This window comes from Lithobates pipiens, unplaced genomic scaffold, assembly GCF_037356315.1.
Source record: "Lithobates pipiens isolate NorthernLeopardFrog02 unplaced genomic scaffold, aLitPip1_a1.2 Scaffold_8, whole genome shotgun sequence".
NCBI classification, from domain to species: domain Eukaryota; kingdom Metazoa; phylum Chordata; class Amphibia; order Anura; family Ranidae; genus Lithobates; species Lithobates pipiens.
Genome location: NW_027507903.1, coordinates 385,249,448 through 385,276,041, shown reverse-complemented (window position 1 = coordinate 385,276,041; position 26,594 = coordinate 385,249,448). Strand labels below are relative to the sequence as shown.

Genomic DNA, 26,594 nt, shown 5'->3' with positions numbered 1-26,594 from the left:
ACCCCAAAATACATTCTGCTACTCTTCCCGAGTATGGCGATACCACATGTGTAGGACTTTTACACAGTCTGGCCACATAGAGAGGCCGAACATTGAAGTAGTACGTTCAGGCGTTCTAGGAGCATAAATGACACATCTCATTTCATTCCTACCCATCACACTTTTGAAGGTCCTGGACCACCAGGACAGTGAAATTACCCACAAAATTACCCCATTTTGGAAAGCAAACACCCCAACGTATATTTTATGAGACATGGGCTGCAAATAGGTACTCGGGTACTCTGATGGGCTGGAGACAGGTGCTCGGGTACTCTGATGGGCTGGAGACAGGTGCTCGGGTACGCTGATGGCCCGGTGACAGGTGCTCGGGTACGCTGATGGCCCGGTGACAGGTGCTCGGGTACGCTGATGGCCCGGTGACAGGTGCTCGGGTACGCTGATGGCCCGATGACAGGTGCTCGGGTACGCTGATGGCCCGGTGACAGGCCCATCTGATGGACTGTGATTGACAGGTACTATGAGAGGTGGTGACAGGTCCTCTTTATTGGGGGGGGGGGGGCAAATCTGTGTGCTTGATGTGTACTGTAGGCAGTAACGAGATATTACCGCAATCTCCTCCTCACACACGATCGGTGTGTGAGGAGGAGAACCCGGTAACATCTCGTTACCTCGGTTTGTTTACATTTTAGTGATCGGCTGTGAAAGGATCACAGCCGATCACGTGGGTAAACAGCTGGCCAATGGCTGTTTACCAGCATCGGTGACGAGCATCGACGTGCACGCGCAGAGCGCTCACGACCGCGCGCATGCGCCGTGCAGTCGGGGTGTGACTTCACGGCCGATCACGTGGTAAACAGCCATGACCAATGGCTGTTCACCCCCTTCGTGCCTGTGTGCCTGTGTGTGCCTACATGTCAGTCATTGTGCCTACATGTCAGTGTAGTGTTGTGTAGTGTTGGTGCACACTTACTTTCTGTCTTCTCCTTGTAGTCCGGTCAAGAAGACCACCCCAAGGAGAATGACATCACTTCCTCCCTGCCTGTGTTTACTATACACAGAGGGAGGAAGCTTCTCATTCGCCAGGAGCGATCGAGAGGGGATGGCCAGAAACCAACGGCCATCCCCTCATCTCGGATCGCTCCTGAAGCGAACTGGACTGCCGTATCCAGCGGGAGGGGGTCCGATCGGACCTCCCACCCGCTGGAAGGCAAGCACGTACATGTACGTGCTTGTGCCTGCCGGTGCCATTGCGATGACGTACAATGGCAATACGGCGGTCCTTAAGTGGTTAAAGGCTCAGGTTTGCAAAACACAGGTTTTGTTTGTACTGCCAGAGGGTCCAAGATATGGACAGGCAGTGTCAAGATCCACTATTTTCCAAATGGGTTTGTCAAGTGATCAAGCTTCACCTTAAAGAAAATTCTTCCTTATGTTAGAGCACACTCATCCAGGGTGATTAGTGCCTCTTGGGTGGTGCATCATCAGGTCTCTATGGCTCAGATCTGTAAGACTGCAACTTGGTCTTCGGTGCAGACGTTTATCCAATTTTATAAAATCAATATTAAAGGTCATGAGGATATTGCCTTTGGGCACAGCATACGCTGCAGTATGAGTCCTCTGGCCCCCTGTTTCCTTGATTCTGTCCCCCCCCCCCCCCCCCCTTTCAGTTGCCATTGCTATGGGACATCCCACATAGTTATTACTATGGCTCTATGTCCCCTGATGTAAGAAAAGAAAATAGGATTTTTAAAACGGCTTACCTGTAAAATCCTTTTCTTTGATGTACATCAGGGGACACAGAGGATCCTCCCTTCTTCTTCTTATACACTTTGATTGCTTGGCTATAAAACTGAGGACTCCCAGTAATGGGAGGGGTTGTATGGGGGACGTTCATGCCTTTTAGGGGTGTGCCAGTGTCCAGCACCTGATAGACCTATATAACCCACATAGTTATTACTATGGCTCTGAGTCCCCTGATGAAAATCAAAAAAGATTTTACAGGTAAGCTGTTTTAAAAATCCTATTTTACGTGTCCTATAACCATATACTTCAGTTGTGGTTCAATAATAACAGCTTTTGCAATGTTTATAAGCATACATTATTTAATACTGTAATTTTTTTAAAGTTTGCTAAATTTTATATTTCACTATTTTAGGCAACAAAAGATGCTGGGCAGATTGCTGGATTGAACGTTTTACGAGTAATTAATGAACCAACCGCTGCGGCTCTTGCTTATGGCCTAGATAAGTCAGCCGATAAAATGTAAGGGTTTTGTTTTCTTTAGTATTTCTGTGCTTTTGACAGTTTACATAAGACATATATTTAGTTTTAGAAAATGTAGCCAAAATACCCTCTTAAAGGTGTGTTTCTATTGAGCTAACACAATTGCATGTTCTTGTTCACACAGCAAAAAAAGATGCTTACATTTTACTACTTTTCAGAAAACTTCAAAACAGAAGTTTCCTCTGCTATGCAGAAAAGGCAGGAGTTGATGGTTTACTTAAATAACGCTGTCCATGTGTTGACAGATCTGATCAGTTATAAACCCTTTTCTAAAGGGTTAATTCAAAATCTTGGCTTCTGTGTTCTATGTTTAATAAGGCCCCTTTCACACTGGGTGGGAGCGGCTTCGGCGGTAAAGCGGCACTATTTTTAGCACCGCTTTAATGTTTCAGTGGCGGTATTCAGCCGTTAGCGGGGCGGTTTTAACCCCCGCTAGCGGGCGAAAAAGGGTTAAAAGCGATTTGCTGGCGGTATAGCCGCGCTGCCCCATTGATTTCAATGGGTATGGACGGTGACTACACTGCTCCAAAGATGCTGCTAGCAGGACATTTTTCACTGTCCTGCTAGTGCACTGCTCCAGTGTGAAAGGGGCTGTTTTTTTTGTTTTTTGTTTTTTTTTCCTTCCCTCAGGCGCTATTTTTAGCACTGTAGCGCCTGAAAATATCCTCAGTGTGAAAGGGGCCCAAGGGTAACCCTGTGTGTTCTCCTTTGTCAGTGGTGGCCAAGGAGTTCTCTCATTTCAAATTGTTCACATTAGCTTGCAGTCTGTCTGGGGCTTGCTCCAAATGCCTAGAAAGGCAAGTGTTTTTCCCAAAAATTTCAGGGATGTGTGAATGGAAGCGCATGACAAACAGTGGTGTTTTCAAATATCTCAGCTTGTTTAGAAGGTTGAAGAGACACTGGACTGGGTTCTAATAAAACTTGTGAAAGTAAGACACTGGACCAATACAACCTATGAGCTTACAGGTGTGTCAAACTGGCACCCCTCCAGCTGTTGCAGGAACTACAAGTCTCCTCTTACCTCTGCCTGTCGGAACCGTGCTTGTAACTGTCAGCCTTGCAATGCCTCATGGGACTTGTAGTTCCATAGCAGCTGGACGGCCAACCAGTTTGACACCTGTGAGTCCCTTCCCATAGGTCTGTATGTTCTGCTTCCTGTGGAAGAGCTCTAAGTTTATTTCCACTGGTGGTTTTCCCTAACCTAAAATCTTTTTCCTGACGGCTTCATGTCAGCACAGCTGAGGCCCCGCCCACCCCTACATAATCAGGACTTAACTATAAATTTTTAGCTCCCTTCAATCTCTGCGTTCCTTTTTCTTAATCCTAGGTCAGGGCTAGTGGTGTCTCCCATCCTAGCTGGTATAATATGCCGGCTGTCCATCCAGTTTTGGTTTGCTACACGGTCCCTGCTTATGTGGCTAACAGCACTTCTGACAGGGAGCCTGGTCTTAGACAGCTTGTGGGGTGCTGAGTGGCATGTGGTGTTTCTGTTGGGACAGCAGTGTGGATGGCTGTGCCTGCTAGGGGCGAGCTGTGCTCGCAGTCTGCTCTTTTCTGGCACTCCTGGGGTAGAAATGCAGGCCAGTGGGGAAAGCACGTTGGGTATCTGCAGAGATACCTTGCTAATTAGGGGAAGGGGAGGCATAGGAAGTCTTAAACACTTGCCGACCAGTGCACGCCGATGTACGTCGACAGAATGGCACGGGCAGGCAAATGGGCGTACATGTACATCCCTTTAAATTTGCCGCCCTGCCATCGGGACCGCGCCGCCAGGCGGCGTGCTCCCGTGCTGGTCGGGACCCCCGTGAGTCCGGACGCGGGACCCGCGGACTCTATCGCCGCGGGCATACCTGCAATCGTCTCAGAGCGGCCGAATGAAAAAATGCCGTTGTAAACAGCATTTCTCCATTCTGCCTAGCAACTAGTGACGCTGATCTCTGCTCCATGTGATTGGAGCAGAGATCAGTGTTCACTAAATTAAAGGCCAACCCCCCCACAGTTGGTAAAACACCCCTACAGTGATTACTGTATAAATGACAATGGTCCCAAAAATGTGTCAAATGTCCGATGTGTCCGCCACAATGAAAATCGCTGATCGCCGCCATTACTAGTAAAAAAATAAATAATAAATTAATAAAAATGCCATAAAACTATCCCTATTTTGTAAATGCTTTAACTTTTGCGCAAAGCAATCGCTTATTGCGATTTTTTTATTTTATTATTTATTTTATTTTCAAAAATATGTAGAATGCGTATCGGCCCAAACTGAGGGAGAAATGTTTTTTTTATATATTCTTGGGGGATATTCTAACAAAAAGTAAAAAATAATGCGTTTTTTTTTTCAAAATTGTCGCTCTATTTTTGTTTATAGCGCAAAAAATAAAAACCGCAGAGGTGATCAAATACCACCAAAAGAAAGCTCTATTTGTGGGAAAAAAGGACATCAATTTTGTTTGGGAGCCACGTCGCACGACCGCGCAATTGTCAGTTAAAGGGACGTAGTGCTGAATCGCAAAAAGTGGTCTGGTCTTTGACCAGCAAAATGGTCCGGTCTGTAAGTGGTTAAGGAGACAGTTTTTAAATATGCTTCTGGGTAAAAAGCATCTGCTATTGTACCTGTGCAGTCTGCCTATGCTTGCTGTGCTCCTTCCCTCAGATAATCCTTGCAACTGTGAGGTTTAATCCTGGATATTTCCTGCTGTATTTGCCTGGTCATAATGGCTCTCATGGTTTTTTTTCAGCAGGATTATCATGCCTACCCCCTCTAAAGATCAGCACTCAAAAAGTAGGTAGGGGTGATGCCAACTGTTAGATTTCTACTCTCCAATGTTTGCAGGCTGTTCCAGCTTCTCGGATCTTGGTCATGGGTGTTTCTGGCAGTAATGGGAGACATTCATCCTCCACATAAAGATCAACGCTCCTGCGGAAGGACAGAAGCTTCTCGTTCCCACTCTGCCTCGAGGGTTCAGTGCACACTGTCGTGGCACCGCAGGAATTCGCATCATGAACAAGCCAGGAGGTTGCTGGGCTTGCCCTAAGAAAGCTGTCAGGTAAGATGACTTGTGAGGATCGCCTCGAAGTGACAAGAAGCCAAAAACCTGATAAGACTGAATTGGTATCATTGACGAAGCAGGCGTTTGAGGAAATGCTAAAGACGTTTTGCAACACAGGCTTCAGCTGCTCCAGTTCCTTCTACCTCACACTCCTTATCACCCCAAATACCTGGGACAACTCGGGTGAGTCCAAAAGCACAAGTACCTGCTGTGGAAGGATGAGGCAGAGGAACGGCAAAGCAAGTACTTTGCAAACATGAGGAAGGAAGCGTTGAATTTTCCCTTCGAGGAAATTCAGGATGTTATCTACGATTAATGGAAGCAATCGGATGAAGTGGTAGCATTCAAGAATTGGTTCACCAAGTTGTATCCTTTTTAAAGAAAGGTGGAGGCTCCAGTAGTATATGCAGCACTTATGCGATTCGCCAGACCCGCACCCCTTCCACTGGATGACGTGGTATCCTTTAAGGACATATTGGATAGGAGAGTGGATGTACAATGGGGCAAAACTATTTAGTCAACCACCAATTGTGCAAGTTCTCCCACTTTAAAAAGATGAGGCCTGTAATTGTCGTCATAGGTATACCTCAACTATGAGACAAATTGTAGAAACAAATCCAGACACTGTCTGTCTGATTTATGAAAGAATGTATTTGCAAATTATGGTGGAACATAAGTATTTGGTCACCTACAAACAAGCAAGATTTTTGGCTCTCGCAGACCTGTATCTTCAAGTGAATCCTCTGTCCTCTACTCATTACCTGTATTAATAGCACCCGTTTGAACGTATCAGTATAAAAGACACCTGTCCAGAACCTCAAAACAGTCACACTCCAAACTCCACTATGGTGAAGACCAAAGAGCTGTCGAAGGACACCAGAAACAAAATTGTAGACCTGCACCAGGCTGGGAACACTTAATATGCAATAGGCAAGCAGCTTGGTGTGAAGAAATCAACTGTGGGAGCAATAATTAGAAAATGGAAGACATGCAAGACCACTGATAATCTCCCATGATCTGGGGCTCCTTGCAAGATCTCACCCCGTGGGGTCAAAATGATCACATGAACGGTGAGCAAAAATCCTAGAACCACACGGGGGGACCTAGTGAATGACCTGCAGAGAGCTGGGACCAACGTAACAAAGCTACCATCAGTAACACTACGCCGCCAGGGACTCGAATCCTGCAGTGCCAGACATGTCCCCCATGCTTAAGCCAGTACATGTCCGGGCCTGTCTGAGGTTTGCTAGAGAGCATTTTGATGATCTAGAAGAGGATTGGGAGAATATCAAATGGTCATATGAAACCAAAGTAGAACTGTTTGGTAGAAACACAACTTTATCCCCGGCCACACAGCATTCTACACTGCTCTGACCAGTTTCTCTTCTTTTGTTACACTGACCACCTCCTCCAGAACAGTTCTGTGTACCTGGTCACAGAATGCTGCTCTAATTCCTCCACTTGACTGCTACTTCCTTCGCTTGATCCTCTTTACATCCAGGCTCTGTGTTCCCTGGTCACAGCATCCGAATGCCCCTTAGAGATGAGGATCTGTATCTCCTTCCTATAGCTCCTTCCTAGCGGTTCCTCCATCCCTCCTCCGTGTTCGCTGCATCCCTGACATTAGGATGCGTGGAACACCTCAAACATACATTGTCTTTCTGCTCCACAGAACTCCCCCCTAAAAGCATGTGACCCCAGCTTATGAGAGGCCTGCCCCCTGCCAATACAGAAAGATAATTGGTCAGGGCTCCCCACATGAGCTTGCCTGCCACTCGGGTCTCAGTACCATCTCTCTTCCAGAACAATCCTCCTGGAAGCAGAGAAGGAATCTGAGCCAAAGTACAGGTGACCACACCCCCCCACTACGCTAGACACTCCTACTCCAAAACACACAGGCCTGAAATAACATACAGGTGTGGCTAAATTTTACCTGCACCTGGACCCTGCAGCTAGAAAAATACTACTTTAGCACCTACCTTTAGGTAGAAGATGCTACATATAAAAATCTGATCTACTGAAAAATTGAAAAGTGTGTGTGTATATGTTCATTGACACACAGCACCTTAACCTAGAAGGGCCTGGCTCCCTGTGGGGACCAGTGATCTTTGAAAATGTTTTTTCTTTTTTCTTCCTGTAATCTACAATCAACAGCCGGGCTGGATGACAGGCTGAATAATATAGACCCTGGCAGTCTCCCCAGCCTGGCCATCGAGCACGTGCAGTCTTTAGCTCCGCTCTGGATCGGTTGCGACAGGCCCCATTCTGGTCCAGGGCGGTCGGTGAGCTATATGCTCCGGGGTACACATATGGCTGGTTTACTACTGTCTTAGTCAGTGTTGCCATGGCCAACAGCTAGTATGTGCTATGCAGAAGGTCTGTCTGTGGAGTGCGTTCAGAATTTCCCTGCAGGAGAGACAAGTATGGTTCCTTCTGTTTAGGCAGGATGGAACAGCTGGGCACTCCCTGGGAGGTCGATTAGGGAGGTCTATCTCGCTCCCTTCCCTCCCTGCCTCTTTCCCTCCCCATTCTAAGGGGGTGCAGTGGGGCTGGACATAGGTGGTCTCTGGGCCCTGGCAGGGGGTTGTGCGTTGGTTTTAAAACGTCTGTTGGTTTTAAAACGTCTGTTGGTTTTAAAACGTCTGTTGGTTTTAAAACGTCTGTTGGTTTTAAAACGTCTGTTGGTTTTAAAACGTCTGTTGGTTTTAAAACGTCTGTTGGTTTTAAAACGTCTGTTGGTTTTAAAACGTCTGTTGGTTTTAAAACGTCTGTTGGTTTTAAAACGTCTGGCGGCATGCAGGGGGTATGTTTGCTGTGGCAACCATGCCCATTTTCCTGTAGCCATGCAGGCCGGTTTCTGTTAGTCTCTAGCGATGGGCATCTGTTTTTAAGCCAGGAACAGCGCGAAACTTACACAGAAACACCTCATGGTTTGGACGAAGGCAGAGGGGAGAATGGCCAGGGAGCAACAGCACCTTAGTCAGGGGGCCCCTCAGTCGGTGGCAGCTAGGAGGGTAGGCATTTTTTCTCTTACCTTAGGTCCTGGGTGACAGGCGAGAGTGGGTCAGATATGGCGTCAGAGGCTGGCTTCTTCTCCAGACACCCCTGTGATAGAAACCGGTTCCCCTGCATTTGCAGTGCTCATGGACGCTTTTGATTGGTCCTGGAATAATTTGTTTGCAGGGTGGAATCGGTGTGCGGGCGCAAGGTGGGTAAAGCTCAGATTCAGACTCTGGTCCCGCTGTGGCAGGTGGGCCCTGTTCTGATGCTTCAGAGGTTGCAGACCAGGACCCTTCAAACAGTGAGGAGGAAGCCTCCGCGTCTGTTACAGCGCAGAAAAAGCTCTAGTCAGAGCACTTATCATTGTGTGGGATCCCTTAAAGATGGAGGATACGGCGCGGGCATCTGCAGAGGCGTCGGTCCCTTTTTGGGTCCCAATTCTACCCCAATCTGTTTGTAATCCTGAAGAAGGAAGGGGGTCCGCCCGGTGCTGGATCTCAAGGCCCTCATTCGTTTTGTGAAAGTTTGGAGGTTCAGGATACAATCGGTCGCTGCACTTCATCAGGGGGATTTTCTGGCATCTTTGGACATCAAGGACACATACTTGCATGTCCCCAGATGCATCAGACACCAGAGCACCTGGAGTACTTGGGGTTGATTCTGGACTCCTCAAAGGCGAGAATCTTTCTCCCTTCGGACAAGCTGCAAACTCTCCAATCCGCAGTGTAGTTACTGATGTCCTGCAGGTGGTCATTGCATTTTTGAATGAGAGTTCTGGGCCTCATGGTAGCCACTTTCGAGGCGGTACCATATGCTCAATGTCACTCGTCTTGCAGATGGATCCTGCCCAAATGGGACAAATCTCCAACATCCCTGGATTGTGAAATCCGGGTGAGCAAGTTAGCCAGGGCTTCGCTTCTCTGTTGGCTGAGGTCCCTAGCCCATTATCGCTAATTTATGCTCCCCCCCCCCCCCTCTCAGGCTCCTCCTTCGTCTGCTACACAGAGTGGAGGCCGAGGGAATTTCGGTGATTGATTGCCCCAAACTGGCCCCAACGTCCTTGGTACACTGACATGGTACGAATGGTGGTGGATGTTCCTTGGCAGCTGCCAGTGCAGGAGGACCTTCTGTCTCAAGGTCAGATACTCCACCCTGCTTGACCGTCGCTGGCTTTAGCGGTATGGCTGTTGAAAGCCAGGTGTTGAAGGATTGAGGGCTGTCTGCCTCTGTTTTCCCCTATGTTGAGGGTACAAAAGTCTTCTTCCCGGAAGATTTATCATCGTACATTGAAGACCTCCATCTCCGTGTGAGATGGGGTGGCCCTTGCGTGCAAATTCAGTTTCCAGGATCCTTCTGTTTCTGCAGCGAGGAGTAGATCAGACGCTTGCATTAAGCACCTTTTTTAAGGGGCAGATATCAGCTTTGGCTGTCTTTTTGTCAGCGACCTTTGTCGACTCACTCATTGGTGCGTATGTTTATTCAGGGGGTTCGGCATGTGGCCCCTCCGGTACGCCCGTCGCTGCCCCGGGTGGATCTGAATCTGGTGCTCTCGGTGCTTCATAAACCGCAGTATGAAAAATTAGGGAGATCCCTTTGAGTGTCTCTCAAAGTAGTCTTTCTAGTGGCTATTACATCTGCTAGGTGAGTTTCTGAGTTGACGGTCTTGTCATGCAAGTCTCCCTACTTGATCCTCCACAAGGATAAGGCAATACTGCGCCCGCAGCCTTAGTTTCTTCCAAAGGTTGTTTCGGCCTTTCCTCTAAATGAGGACATTGTGCTTCTGTCCTTATGTCCTCGGCCATCACATCCCAAAGAGGTAACTTTGCATTCTTTGGACATGGTCCAGGCTCTGTGGGTGTATTGGTCTACTACAGCTACTTTTCGGAGGTCGGACTCCCTGTTTGTATCGGTGGCTGGTCCGAAGAAGGGCCTGGCAGTCTTGTCGGCCACCATTTCTAGGTGGATCAAACAGATCGTGGTTCAGGCTTGTGCCATAAGGGGGCAGGTGCCCCCCCTTTTCCTGTCACGGCACATTCTATCAGGGCAACTGGTGCTTCCTGGGCTTTCCGACATAAAGCGTCCATTTCCCAGGTATGTAAGGTGGCAACCTGGTCATCCGTTCACGCTTTCATTACATTTTAAAAGGTTGATATGAGCGCATCTTCGGATGCATACTTCCCCAGCAAGGTTTTACGGGCGGCTGTTTAAGGTTGCAACTCCTGAGTTTTTTTGTTATGGGTGGAGTTTATTTGCCTTCTGTTCCCACTCCTCGTTTGATACTGCTGGCGGTACTGTGCAGTTTTGCTGTCTTTACATGTTTTGCCTAGTCCTCTCCTAAAGGTGGCAATATAACCCTAAACTCAAGCAAGGTGCAGTGTCTCCATGAACTTCAGAGAAAAGGATTTTACAGCGGGTACAAAAATCCTATTTTTTTCATGATGCCAAATCCAAATGGACATTCTCGATCTCAAAAATCTAAATTCCATTTCTGTATATAGCTTATCTCCTGTATATAGCTTATCTCCATCCTACAAGGAGAACTTTTGAGTCAATCGACATCAAAGATGCATACCTCCATATGCCCATTTCCTTGCTCACTAGTAATATCTACTTTTCAAGGTAGAAAATCTTCATTTTCAGTGTGTAGCTCTGCTTTTCGGTCTAGCTACTGTACCTTGAGTGTTTACAAAGGTTCTAGCCAGTTTAAGGGCCAATGTATAACTATTATGGTTTACCTAGACTATATTTTCCTTATAGACCAGTCGGTAACCCGCTTAGATCAAAGTATGGTCACCACCACATTCAACTACCTGGAATATCTAACCATGAAGGCGGCTAAAATACTTGGGTCTGATCATAGATACACCCAGAAAAGGGTATTCTTGCCCCAGGCAAAAATCGGCACCATAAAGGAACGGTTTCAGGTGGTTGAAGCAAGATGATTTCTTCTATTCAGCTTTGCATGAGGTTAGTGGGAAAGATGGTTGCTTCATTTGAGGCCGTTTCTTATGTGGTTTCATTTGAGACTGCTGCAAAACAGTATCCTATCGGCTTGGAACAAAAGGTTCAAGCTCTAGATTCCCGATGTGTCTGATTCCAAAGCCTACGGCCACATCACCCTGAGAGTGCATAATCTTGTCGGATCTTGGAGGCCAAACAGGGTCAGACCTAGTTAGTGCCTGGATGGAAGACCGCCTGGAAATACCAGGTGCTGTAGGCTGGGTGTGCCAGAGCCTCAGTTTATGGTTGATTACCAAAAATCTGCAAAGTGAAAAATCCTTCCTTCAGTTACCTGGGAAATGTTAACAACATATGCCAACTTTTTTTTTTTTTTTTTTTGCGGAGCAGTCCTGAAAGAGGCAACTGTCCAAGAGAAGTGGCCCAGTTCAGGAAGGGCCTTGCAAATTAATGTTCTAGAGATACAGGCAAAGCACTTGGTCCTGAGGGCCTGAAAGTTCAGTTTACGGAATTGTCCCGCCAGGTTTCAATCTGACAATGTACAGCAATGGCCTATATTAATCACCAATGGGGCACAATAAGTTTAAGGTGAATCGTATCCTATCTTGGACAGAAAATAATGAAACTTTGCCTATTGGCAGGCGGACTGCTTGCGTCGGCAGCAGTTGTTCCCGGGAGAATAGTTCCTTCACCCCGATCTCTTCCTGTCAATGTCAGATATGGGGGTTCCCAGATGTAGAACTGTTTGCGTCCAGGTTCAACAAAGAAATTGACAACTTTGTTTCATGAACAAAGGATCTACTAGCATGCGGAACAGATGCTTTGCTATTCCCATGGAAGCGGTTCACTGATTTATGCATTCCCTCCAATTCTGTCTGCGTCCACGACTTTTTCACAGGATCAAGCAGGAAGGTAAGTTGGGGATTCTTGTGGTCCCCAGTGAGGGCCCAGGAAATCTTGGTATGCAGAGATCGTAAAGATGGCAGTAGGGACCCATGGACCCTACCGCCACGGCCAGGCCTTCTCTTGCAAGGTCTGGTGTGCCATCCTACTTTACAAGCGCTAAATTTAACGGTTTGGCTATTGAGACGCACTCTGAAGAAGCATAGGCTGTTGGGTTCGGTGGTTTCTAACTTGGTTAATGCAAGGGAGCCGTCCTCCATAATTGTATATTATGGTGTCTGGGAAGCTTGTGTCTCCTGGTGTGAAACCAGGGGTTGCACTCCAGGAAATTGGTCAAAGGTAGAATCCTTGACTTTCTGCAGATGGAGTGAGAAATAAAGCTGGCCTTGAGTGCTTTCTAAGGACAGGTCTCGGTCTTATCAGTATTTCAACAACCACTTGCTTTGCATTCTTTGGTTCGTAACTTTATTCAGAGGCCTAATCTCCGGTTAGGTCACCCCTGAACCCATGGCACTTGAATTTAGTTTTGTCGGCATTACAAAACAGCCTTTTTTTTGGGCTGATACAACATATTCCCTTGGTCCTTTTTGACAAGGAAACAATTTTTTTTTCTGGTAGCCATATCTGCTGCAAGAAGGGTATCAGAATTGCCTTTCTTGTAAAGAGCCATATTTTCAAGGTTTAAGGTAGTATTGTGTCCTCATCCTAACTTTTTACCGAAGGTAGTATCTGGTTTTGATCTAAACCAGGATATTGTTCTGCCTTCATTTTTTTTTTTTCCAGAACCCTGTTCTATGGAAGAAAAATCGCTACATTCTCTTGATGTGGTGAGAGCAGTCGGTCTACTTAAAGGCGACTGCTTAGATTCGGAAAACATATGTATTGTTTGTGTTGCCTGAAAGTCCTAAAAAAAGGACAGGCAGCATCAAAATCTATTTCTAGATGTATTAGACAAGTAATTGTTCCAGCTTATGGTTTAAAGAGGTAGTTTCTACCCTCTCAAATCAAAACGCACACCACTAGGGCTATTAGTGCTTTGTGGGCAGTGCATCGCCAAGCCTCCATGGCTCAAATCCACAACTTGTTCTTCAATCCATACATTTACCAGATTCTATCAGGTGGATGTACAAAGACATGAGGATGTCTCCTTTGGGCGCAGTGTACTGCAGGCAGCAGCAGAAGTCCTCTGATCTAATGGTGCCCTGCTGTTGCGTCTCCCTTGACAAGGCTATTTTTTACCTACCTCACTTGTATGCTTAATATACATAAGCGATTAAAACCTTTTAGCTATATGAATCGACCCATATAGTTGCATCTATAACCCATCAATAAGGAATAATGGCTGTAGAACAAGAATAACAATCACATTTATACAGAAAAAGGTTAGAAAAAAAATCAGATTACCAAATCTAGTATAAAGATGTTACAAATGCTGTGTTGCCAGTGTTTACAATGATAGGCAATACAATTGACATACACATGCTGTCAAGGTAAGGTAACTCCTATGATAGAAAGTTAAGAAAGGAGACATAAGAGATAATACAGACAGATTGTATAGAGAGGTTTTACGTGACCATCCTTCGTCTAGACTGTCAGTCGCAGTGACAGGCCAGTGATCTGTGTTCCAATATATACACACTTGTAAACACCCCCCCCCCCCCCCCCCCCCCTTTCCATATGCTAAAACTGCTACATTGAGTGAATGGGGGCGGGGTGCTCTTTCCTGCTACCATTTTATGACCAGGTTATACCTGTTCCCTTCCCATCTCCTTTTTGAAGTGATGACATTGTGCTATTAAATGGTCAGAGAAGAGGCTTTTGTCGGATAGCTGCTCCAGATAATAATCCACAGCAGGGTAAGATGTCTATAATTTCAGAACATGTTTAGACTCAACAGAGTCATTGAAAGATCACTAAGTCACATTAATAATTACATCCATCACCTGCAGGGCCCAAATCTCCACCACAGTCCCCCCCCTGAAATTAATTCTTGAATTTATGCCCTCAATGAACCTGTACCCACCCACAACAGTCCAGAAGCCCCGACCCTTCCCCACTACCACTGAGACCTCCTCTTCCTTTCTTGAACACACTGGAACCCATCGAGGTAGAATTGAGACAGCAAAGCAATCCTGGTGCCTTTGAGACTTCACATCTGAACCACGAGTGACTGTACTGCAATATTTCATCGCCCCCCCCTGCCTTGGAAGAGCGTAACTCTAACGTTGATGGCGAGATCCTGGCATATCTAGTCCTGTAGCTCAGGAATATGGTGTAATGATTGGATCAGATCGTGAGAGCACTTTTCAGCATGGTGAAGGAAAGTTCAGGAGAGTCTTATTTGTGGCTCATTTGTCTCAAGAAATAACTTGGTTGTCCTTCCTTTAGGTGGTGGTCGGGTGGGCCTTACGGACAGTCCTGCATTAATATAAAAAAGAGAATGTCAGTGTACAGATATTGGAGGAATACCAGACAGAAGCAGAGGGTTGGCCATTAAAGCTAAATGCTTATAAGGGGTGTAATGTGGACAAGTAAAGTGGGATCCCCACAGGGTACAGAGTCTGAGCAACAGCCAGTATCATCCATGGTCTTTAATGGTAGGGATAGTCAACACTGCCTGCTATTGCCAGGTCCCTGGGTTCACCAGACCTGCTCATGGGGCTCAGGTTACAGCAGTAGGCAGACTAGGAGGTAGAATTACATTAAGAAATAACCTGGATGTCCAGGGATACTTTGTGAAATGTGGTCCTTATATGTTTCAGGAAAACATTTTATAGGACCCACTGGACTTTTAAAAACGGAGTCAGGCAGAAACGGTAACCTTTCAATTCACAGCTCATCTCTGATATTCAAACAAAAGTTCCAGAAGACTAATGCATTTACTTTTAAAGATATAGAGGAACATTATCAGCTAATGGACTGGTATCATCCCTTAACCACTTTCAGACCGGACCATTTTGCTGGTAAATGACCAGAGGTCTTTTTACACTTTGGCACTGCGCTGCTTTAACTGGTAATTGCGCGGTCATGCAATGTTGTACCCAAACAAAATTTGCGTCCTTTTCTTCCCACAAATAGAGCTTTCTTTTGATGGTATTTGATTGCCTCTGCGATTTTTATTTTTTGCGATATAAACGTAAAAAGACCGCAAATTTTGAAAAAAAATGATATTTTCTACTTTTTGTTATTAGAAAAATCCAATAAACTCAATTTTAGTCATACATTTAGGCCAAAATGTATTCAGCCACATGTCTTTGGTAAAAAAAAAGTCAATAATTGTATATTTATTGGTTTGCGCAAAAGTTGTCACATCTACAAACTAAGGTACGTTTTCTCGAATTTACGCAGCTTTTAGTTTACGACTGCCTATCTCATTTCTTGAGGTGCTAAAATGGCAGGGCAGTACAAAACCCCCCCAAATGACCCCATTTTGGAAAGTAGACCCCCCTAAGGAAATTGATAAGAGGCATGTTGAGCCCATTGAATATTTTATTTTTTTGCCTCAAGCGATTGAATGACAAAAAAAAAAATTATTATTTTTTTTTTACACAAAGTTGTCACTAAATGATATATTGCTCACACATGCTATGGGCGTATGTGAAATGACACCCCAAAATAAATTCTGCTGCTTCTCCTGAGTACGGGGATACCACATATGTGGGACTTTTTGGGTGCCTAGCCGCGTACGGGGCCCCGAAAACCAAGCACCGCCTTCAGGCTTTCTAAGGGCGTAAATTTTTGAGTTCACTTCTCACTACCTATTACAGTTTTGAAGGCCATAAAATGCCAAGATGGCACAAAACCCCCACAAATGACCCCATTTTAGAAAGTAGACACCCCAAGCTATTTGCTGAGAGGCATGTTGAGTCCATGGAATATTTTATATTTTGCCACAAGTTGCGGGAAAATTACAAACTTTTTTTTTTTTTTTTTTTTTTCACAAAGTTGTCACTAAATGATATATTGCTCACGCATGCCATGGGCATATGTGAAATGACACCCCAAAATAAATTCTGCTGCTTCTCCTGAGTACGGGGATACCACATATGTGGGACTTTTTGGGAGCCTAGCCGCGTACGGGGCCCCGAAAACCAAGCACCGCCTTCAGGCTTTCTAAGGGCGTTACAGTTTTGAAGGCCATAAAATGCCAAGATGGCACAAACCCCCCCCCCCCCCCCAAATGACCCCATTTTGGAAAGTAGACACCCCTAAATTTAGGGGTACACTAGTGAGACTAGGTAATAAATGGCGGGTGCCCTGAAACTATAAAAAAATAACTAACCAACCAGCGTCACCTGTAACAGTTATATGGTGATCACTGGTGAAAGGGTTAACTAGGGGGCAATCAGGGGGCTTTATGCGGTAGTATATGGGGGTCCCTGGCGCTATAAAAAGCTGCGGCGAACCTAAATACCTACCTGCCTAACTAGCGTCACCTGTGACACTAATACAGCGATCAGAAAAACGATCGCTTATTAGGCTGGGTTCACACTGGAGCGATGCGGGAACGCCACGAATGCGCGGCGGGTTCCCGCATCGCATGCCTCCCGGCGGCAGTTCACACTGCCCTATGCGAACTGCTGGGAGTGTCAGTGAAATGTTAATGACCCCCAGATCAGTTCGCATATCGCAGTGCGATCTGCAAACTTGGATCGCATGGTGTGAACACCCATGCGATCCGATTCTGCTGCGGACCAAAAAAAGGGTCCCGTGCGAGTTTGCGGCGGGTGCAACACGAATTCAGCCATACTATCTGTATAGCTGAACTCAAATCGCACAGAGATCGGATGGGATTTGCACTGCAGTGCGGTGCGAATCACATCCGTTCTCATAAACCGCTGCAATGTGAACCCAGCCTTAGTGACACTGGCGACGGGGGGTGATCACGGGGTTAAACCTTTATTGGGGGGGTTAGGGGGGTACCTTAGAACTAAAGGGGGCTAACCCTAACTGCCCTAACAGTTATTAGTCACAAATGACACCCGCCGGGTGATCAGGGGGTTAAACCTTTATTAGGTAATAAATGGCGGGTGCCCTGAAACTATAAAAAAATAACTAACCAACCAGCGTCACCTGTAACAGTTATATGGTGATCACTGGTGAAAGGGTTAACTAGGGGGCAATCAGGGGGCTTTATGCGGTAGTATATGGGGGTCCCTGGCGCTATAAAAAGCTGCGGCGAACCTAAATACATACCTACCTGCCTAACTAGCGTCACCTGTGACACTAATACGGAGATCAGAAAAATGATCGCTTATTAGGCTGGGTTCACACTGGAGCGATGCGGAAACGCCGCGAATCCGTGGCGGGTTCCCGCATCGCATGCCTCCCGGCGGCAGTTCACACTGCCCTATGCGAACTGCTGGGAGTGTCAGTGAAATGTTACTGACACCCCCAGATCAGGTCGCATATCGCAGTGCGATCTGCAAACTCGGATCGCATGGTGTGAACACCCATGCGATCCGATTCTGCTGCGGGCCAAAAAAAGGGTCCCATGCGAATTTGCAGCGGGTGCGGCGAATGGCTGAACTCGAATCGCACAGAGATCGGATGTGATTTGCACTGCAGTGCGGTGCGAATCACATTCGTGCTCATAAACCGCTGCAATGTGAACCCAGCCTTAGTGACACTGGCGACGGGGGGTGATCACGGGGTTAAACCTTTATTGGGGGGGTTAGGGGGGTACATTAGAACTAAAGGGGGCTAACCCTAACAGTTATTACAGTCACAAATGACACCAATGCAAAAAAAAAAAAAATGACATTGGTGTCACTGTGACTGGGGGGCAGGGGTAATTGGGGGGGTGATCGGGGGGATGTGAGTGTGCCTGGCATGTTCTACTGTGTGTGTAGTGTTGGTGCAACTCACCGATCCGCTCTCCTCCGTGTCGGAACGAAAAATACCGACACGGAGGAGAGAATACATCACTTCCTCTCCTGTGTTTACATTACAGGAGAGGAAGTGATGTCACGGGGGATTTCTATTCGTCGGGAGCGATCGCGAGGGGGTGGCCATGAATGAATGGCCGCCCCCTTGTCCCGGATCGCTCCCGGACGAAAACCGACCGCCGCAGGCACCGGGCGGGGGCCCGATCGGGCCCCCGACCCGCGGGAGGCAAGGGACGTACATGTAAGCCCTTATGCCTGCCCGTGCCATTCTGCCGACGTACATCGGCGTGCGGCGGTCGGCAACTGGTTAAAGTAATTAAAGATAAGAATATGAAACAAAGTAGGAATGAGAAAAGAGAAATAAATAAAAATAAGTTAAAAAAAAAATACAGGTTAAATGCTGCTTCAACCGTTTATCGTACACATTTCACTTTGTGTCAGAGTATTGAAACTGCATTCATAAAAACAATATATAACTCCAGAAAAATGATTCTAAAGTGCCTTGAAAACTAATATATTGCAACTGTTGCAGCAGCAACTTGGCAAAAGAGGAACAAAAATAAAAATGGATAACTCATCTCCCATATTGGTGGTGAACAGATCACTGTCACTAAAAATTTACAAGTCGGGTACAAAAAGAGAATAAAACAATGGTTGCCAAAAACGTTTAGAATTTAGTCAAACCTGACTGCACTTTATTGCTCAAATGTTTTTTAGAGGCTTTTTCCCAAAACAACAAAGCAAAATATAGTTCTAGAGTCTTCTTTTAAATGCGCACAATACTCTACATTGGTCTCCTAATAGCTATCCACATCAGGACAGCAACAGGTTGAAGTTTATGAAAGCTGTGGCCCTAAGACTGTACCTGAATAAACTTTTCCCATTAAGAATCCTTCGTTTGAGATTTTGGATTAACCTCTTTTGATCTTGAGATCGCCCAAATTGTCCACTCCGTTCCTCCTAAGACATCTGATTTCCAGCTACCTTGTTACCTCCTCCCATGCTCAACATCAGGACCGCTCCAAAACCTCTGGAACTCCTCTACCCTTTTCACACCTAGGTGGTCCCTAAAAAAAACTTTTATTCTGGGAAGCCTACCTTCCTCCACCTAAAATGTTACCTCAGCCAGCTCCATATCAGATAAGTCCCAGCAGCTATTATGTTTACCACAGTCCTCTCCTTAGATCATAAACCCCGTGAGCAGCGGCACTTCTATTCATGCCCTGCACAGACTGTTGGCACTATCTACCTGTTGCCCAAACTACCCAACTTTTAACGCCTCCTTGAATCCCAATGGAAGTTTCAGTAGGTGTAAATGTGTCGGGTGTGCTAGAAAAACTTTTTTCAGGGGTGATCAGGGTACAACCTGGTGTTTCTGCTATATCCATGCCAAGGGCAAGAGGAGATGTACAACAGACTCCCTGAGGTAGTGTACCCTGCTGAGGGCCAATTAACCTGATGCTGAAAACAGTGCATAATTAGACATGTAATACCTGTACCCTGGTCTCGGGTCTCAAGTATTTTTAACTTTGTGTTAGGACCAGTTGGGACCCTACCCCGGCATCCATTAGACACGACCCCCTCCTGTGACAGCAATTGTTGCCTTTTCTAATAGCACAACACCTTTCTTTCTCCAGCACTCATCAGTACCAGTCATCTGAGGCTGTCCAGACTCAAACCATCAGAACAAATTGGGCTCCAGGGTGTAACAGTGTCTGATAGGATAGTACCCAGATTGACCGTGATATCTGCACAATGTTCCATCCTTGCCATTAGGGATGAGAACACTGCAAGTTAGATTTTGACAATCCTGGAACGGAGTCCTCCACCAATCTATTACGACTCATAGGCAACCTGGATACTACCCTCACCTGCCTTTCCTTGCAAAGTGAAAATTGACCCACAGAGAGCCAGTCATTTCTCCAAGGTCCTGGATGCTGGACAGAGCAAGTTGGTTTTCCTAACCGCTACCCTGATATAAAGCACAAGACCTCCCAATGTGGTCCTGAGTATCTCCAGCTCCATAGAGTTTTAAGGTACCCAGTGCTCCAGCTCCAAAGGCAGTCTCCATTAAGCCTCTCTTTATCCTAAGTATGGGAAATAGTCTGAATATCCAGATTGAAAACCACCTGCCAACAGATGCACTTGTTTCTTTAGAGGCTGCACACCTTTGTCTGATTATCAAATTCATAAAGGAGGGAAATGTTATCCTTCACCCATACAAAATAAACTACCTACATGCTTCAGACAGGACTAACGTGAATGACAGGGGCATAGTGTAGCACTGGTCTTCCTGGCATGCAGGACACACTACTAGTTAAGGTACACAAGGAGTCTAGGACCGGAATGTCGCCTATGGGTATTAACTGAGTATACAGCATGCCCACACACATAACCAAAGTGAGGGCCCTTGAAACAGCCAAGAGCTGCTAACACCCCACACAATCTTCCTGCAAACTTCTTCAGACTCGCTCAAATCCATACAATACGAGGCCAGACCTATACACTCTTAACTTGTATGCCATCAGGCAGGCCCTCGTACTACACATCTTAAGGTACATCTAAAGGAAACTGAACAACAAAATTTGCACAATGTGTATCCAGCTCAACCTGCTACCAGACACAACTGGCCAAGCAAAATCCCTTGCAGCACTGAGGCGCCGGGATCATGGAACAGTAGGGGGTACAATTCGAGCCGACCGGTGTGCCCTTGAAACGCACACATATTAGTGACAGATATACCTTAGACAATTGGTAACAAATAGCCACGTAAAAACAGACAAATGGGGAAACTCTAGGAGCAAATGGTATGGTGACCCTGGGCAGGAAACTGGCTTGAAATACACTTGGACACAGATTGCTAGGGACATTAACATGCCTAAGGCAAAGAGCCTCGCTTGAACAGAAAGCACTGGCTGGGTGTGTAACTAAATACAATAACAGCAGGGGGGTTTAAGCGGTCTATGACAAATCTACACAAAAGATAGCATAGCCACTGATTTTATTTTTTTTTTTATTTTTTTTTTTTTTTTTGAGAATTGGATCAGAACATACAACACACACTTGGGTAGTCCAAAGCACAGCCAAATGGGCTGACAAATAGAAGCACCAAGTAGATAATGGTGCTGAAACCAGGAAAAATTGTCTATGGTGGCTGTGGTATCCTTTTTGTTCCGCAAGCCATGAAACCCAATTATCAAATCTGAGGGCTAAACTGGCAACATTTTAGTAATAAACATTAACTTTTCCTCCCTAGAAACAAAATGAACCAATGGTTGTACTGTATACCTGTAACAAGACATTAGCATATGAAACTAAATATACATTATGTTACATAAACGGTGCACTTTTTTAAAATGGCAAAAATTGTTGAGCTCAACTTGTGTATTCATACAGATTACGATCACTTTGATTTTTGTTTAACCACTTGCTTACTGGGCACTTAAACACCCTTCCTGACCAGACCAATTTTCAGCTTTTGGTGCTCTCACACTTTGAATGACAATTACTCAGTCATGCAACACTGTACCCAAATGAATTTTGTGTCCTTTTTTTTCCCACAAATAGAGCTTTCTTTTGGTGGTATTTGATCACCTCTGGGGTTTTTATTTTTTGCGCTATAAATGAAAAAAGACAGAAAATTTTGAAAAAAACGCATATTTTTGTTTCTGTGATAAAATTTAGCAAATTATAAATTTTTTTTTCATAAATTTTGGCCACAATTTATACTGCTACATCTTTGGTAAAAATAACCCAAATTAGTGGATATTATTTGGTCTTTGTGAAAGTTGGAGCGTCTACAAGCTGTGGTGCCAATCGCACAAAATTGATGACACCTGATGTACTGGTGGCCTATCATTTCTTGCGACCCGAACAAGTCAGGAAAGTACGAATACCCCCCAAATGACCCCTTTTTTGAAAGTAGACATTCCAAGGTATTTACTAAGATGCATGGTGAGGTTTTTGATGTCATCTTTTTCCGACAATTCTTTGCAAAATGAAGATTTTTTTTTTTTTCTCACAAAATTTTCAATGTAATAGGTTATTTCTCTCACATGGCATGTGTATACCACAAATGACACCCCAAAATACGTTCTGCTACTCCTGAGTATTACGATACCAAATGTGTGAGACTTTTACACAGCCTGGCCACATACAGAGGCCCAATATTGAAATGGCACCATCAGGCGTTCTAGGAGCATAAATTACACACTTGATTTCTCAACCACCTATTACATTTTTGAAGGCCCTGGAGCACCAGAACAATGGAAATGCCCACAAAGTGACCCCATTTTGGAAAGCTAACACCCCCAACATATAATCTGAGGCATAATGAGTCGTTTGAATGGTTCATTTTTTTTCCAGAAGTTTTTGGAAAATGTGGAAAAAAATGAACGCTTTTTTTACGCAAAGTTGTCCATTTATAAGATATTTCCAACACATAGCATGTACATAGCATAAATGACACCCCAAAATACGTTCTACTACTCCTCCTGAGTATAACTATACCAAATGTGTGAGACTTTTACACAGCCTGGCCACATACAGAGGCCCAATATTGAAATAGTACCATCAGGCGTTCTAGGAGCATAAATTACACATCTTATTTCTCAACCACCTATTAGTTTTGAAGGCCCTGGAGCACCAGGACAATGGAAATGCCCACAAAGTGACCACATGTGGCACTGGCAGATGGCACTGGGGCTGGCGCTGGCTATTTGCTCTGGCTAATTGCTATGGCACTGCGGCTGGCAGGTGGCACTGGGGCTGACGGCGCTGGCAGGTGGCGCTGACGGATGGCACTGGGGCTGGCAGGTGGCACTGGCGCTAGCAGGTGGCACTGGGGCTGGCGGCACTGGGGCTGACGGCAGGTGCTGGCAGGTGGCACTGGCGGCGCTGGCACTACTGGCAGGTGGCACTGGGCTGACAGATGGCACTGGGGCTGACTTACAGATCGCTCTCCCTCCTCACACGCTGTCTCTGTGTGAGGAGGGAGAGACACAGCAATGGGAGATGATCTCATATGTTTACATATGAGATCATCTCCCATTGGCAGCTGCGATCGCGCTGTGAACGGCCGCTTTGATTGGCCGTTCACGGCGATCTGTATTTGCCTGTCTCCGGGAGACACGGCGAATACAAAACTTCCGCGATTGCAGAAGTAAACACAAGGCCGTCCAGGGACGGCCAGGCGAAGGAACCCGCCTGCTCTACGGCCGTCATTCGGCTATAGGGCGGGCGGGAGGTGGTTAATGGTATACCAATAACTTTCACCATGGTGAGGAATAAAAATTAGCAGCTCGTAATCTTTTAGCGGTACCATTTATCAACAAATCATAATTCCTAACCACTAACCTCTCACAGAACTGACTCTCTGGAAAACACAATTATCTTGGCTCAGGTAATTTGCATGGCAATACAGTTCACCTTTTACACTCACAGATCTGTTGAGAAAGAAGGGAGAGGATAATTTTGGGTGGGCTGTCAGCAGCATAGACAAACATCACACAACACAACACATTGCATATTCCATACTCGCACAATTAGCTAGGTTAAAGACTAACGCTAAACATCACACGTCAGCATGTTTTCTATAATAACCTGTACTTCTTAAACCCATAACATCTGTTTGGTAAGGTTGAAAATCTTTCAGAAATCCATCCCCTTCATTAGCCCCTTCTCTGCCTGTATGGGGGCAATTAAAAAACAAAGATTTTGTGATCTAATGGGTTTGTATGTTAATATGGCAAATTTATCAAAAAATAAATAACCCCCCCCCCCCCAAAAAAAAAAACTTGCCTTCCAAGGTATTCTTGCAGAAACACCAGGGATGGAACATTGTTGGTACATACCTTAAGTGTGGATGATGTCCCCCTGAATTCAGACATACCCAAATCTGTTGCGCTTTTATCTCCTCTGACTGGGCAACTGAAGTCATATGGCCATGTCATCTTTGTGATGAGCACAGTACAGATCTTCCCATACTTTGTTTACCTTTCCTAGAAAACCTCTTCCCTGTCCAACACTCCCAATCCTGAATATCCTAGGGCCCATGTTTAACCCATCCTTATGGATGTTTGGACCCTGTCCTGAATTCCCAACCTTTTATAGGTTGATCCTTCAGATTTAGCGACCCTCTGGACCAGCCTTTCTCAATCTTTTCAACACAGAGGAACCCTTGAAATAGTTCTCTGATCTCAGGGAACCCCTGCTAAAAAGTAGAAATCTACAACTCTGGATACATTAGTGTGATGGTCCGTGGGAAGAATGCTCCTTACACTTGTGGTCATTGGGAAGAATTGCCTCCTTACAGATAGCTAAAAAGATCAACAGTGTCAGTGGGAAACATCTGAGAGGCAGAAATTGCCCAATGCTGTAGGAACCCCTAGCAACCTTTTGGAGGAACCCTGGTTGAGAATCACTGCTCTGGACCACGATTGGGTTCACAGGTTTCGCCCCTGTCACGTTGCATTTTTTTTTTTTTCTCCCTTCCACTACTCAGAACAATTTTCTCATATTCGCTGACTGACACAGCTCCTCTCTGTAACTACATGGGTTGTATAGCCTGCCATTAGGAGAGACTAGGCAAAATTGTTACACAATACACAGAAGTTTAATCCTGCCTGGGGGGGGGGGCGGGGCGGGTGGGATTAAACCCTCCTCCTGAAGCTAGCAGCTTCAGTTTTTATTTTGCCTAGCAAGGAGAATGACCTAGTAAACCCTGCGGGCATTTCGGTCCATAATTTTACTGCAGGTTTGCTGCTTTTTGCACAAGATGAGATCCTAAGATCTGCTTTCAACTGCCGGCTGGGTGACAGGCTGGTTAATGATATCCTTGTAGTCTTCCCAGTCCGGAAATCGTGTGTGAGCAGGCCGCAAATACAGTTCAGAAGGCCACGACATACCTCATGCTCCAGAGGTGGCCGATGAGCTTCAATGCTCCGGGGTATACATATGACCGGGCTACTGATGTCTGGATCACAGTATACCAAGGCCAACAGCTACCCTGTAACTGCAGATGTAGGTCTGTGATGGAATGTCTCCTAGCTCTTCAGGACTGGTAAGTATGGCTCTCCCTGCTTCGGTGGGGGGAGCAGCTGAGCATTCCCTGGGGGGTCGATTCGGGGGCCACCTCGCCTCATCTTCTCTCCCAAGTCCCTATCACCCTTCCCTCTCTGAGGGGGGTGTCTGCATGCGCTTCGGGCGGTGTGTGTGTGTGTGTGTGTGTGTGTGTGTGTGGTCGCTCTGTGCTGTACGCTGAAGCTGTTCTGCAGATTGTTGCACCGCTGTTAGAGCTGCTGACAGTTTTTTTTTCTCCTCTCTGCACCTCCTAGGAACTACAGGCACTATTGGCATTCACAGAACGCCCCAGGGTGGTGAGTCTAGTGCTAAGTACCACCCCCCTCCCCCACAAGGCGGCAGCAGGAGGGTGGGACTTTCACTGTCCTAAGTCCCCTTTGCAGGTGGCACAGGATAGGGCCAGCATGGCTTCAGAAACTGGTTTCTTCCCCCAAAATCCAGGCTATTGCAACCGGGTCACCTGTGGTTAGTGCGGTGCGCATGGACTCCCTGACGGTGTTCCTTGACTTCTATTTTGCCAAGATAGAGGCGGCACGTGGCAGGAAAGGTGCACGTAAGAGGCCCCTGCCCCCCCCCCCCCCCCCCGTCCTTTGGGGAGAGCTCTGATGCAGACTCAGGCCCTGCTGCGGCTGGAGACCCCTGCTCTGACCTAAGACGTGGCTGACCAGGACCGTTCAGACAGTGAGGATGATTCCAGATCCGGGCGTGACAAGGCGCTTGTTGGAAGACTTATCACAGCTGTGTGTGATACCCTGAAGATTCAGGAGCCAGCTGATTCCTCTGCTGATGTACCAGTCCCTTTTGGGTGTCACAATCCAGCACGTTCACCTAAGGTGCTCCCGTATTTGACTTATTTTGACAAATTCATCTACAGGGAATGGGGTCACCCACAACAGACCTTTTCGGTCCCCAAAAACTTTGCAGTGCATTACCCCTTTGAGGAAAGCCTTCTAAAAGTGGTTGGCTCCTCCGGTCGTGGACCCTCCAGTATCTAGGTTAAAGTAACCACGATTCTGGTTGAGGGGACTCTGTGGGATCCTTGAATCCAGGACAGGAAGGCCGAAGCAGTCGCTTGTTCCTTGTTTATGCAAGTAAAAAATAGATGGTGTTGCGCTCCACGCCAAAATAAATTAAATCTAATAACACAATTGATAAATAATCGCATAAAATCTTGAAGACGCACTCATGCGATTAAAATTACTATTAATTATAACTACAAACTTTAGTGCAAAAAATTAATGCCAAGTGAATAATACAGTGCTCGGAGTAAAGCTAGTTCCTACTATTATTCATGAATGAAGGAACTAAAATGATCTATACAATCATAATAAAGTGCCAGATAAAAAACGCAGATCTTAATAGAAATACTTCAAAAGAATCGTGACATCAAACAAATCTGTGTCAGTCCATGAAAGTGCATCCAAGTGCC

General features: G+C 46.0%; 1 protein-coding gene across 1 annotated transcript in view; it reads left to right on the top strand.

The window, feature by feature from the left end:
* HSPA9 (heat shock protein family A (Hsp70) member 9) overlaps nt 1-26,594 on the top strand; it is a 299,396-nt gene that overhangs the window by 35,629 nt on the left and 237,173 nt on the right. Inside the window, exon 4 of the mRNA XM_077473881.1 lies at nt 2,156-2,262. Within this exon, the coding sequence (XP_077330007.1) occupies nt 2,156-2,262 (107 nt within the window). The remainder of the gene's footprint in view (nt 1-2,155; nt 2,263-26,594) is intronic.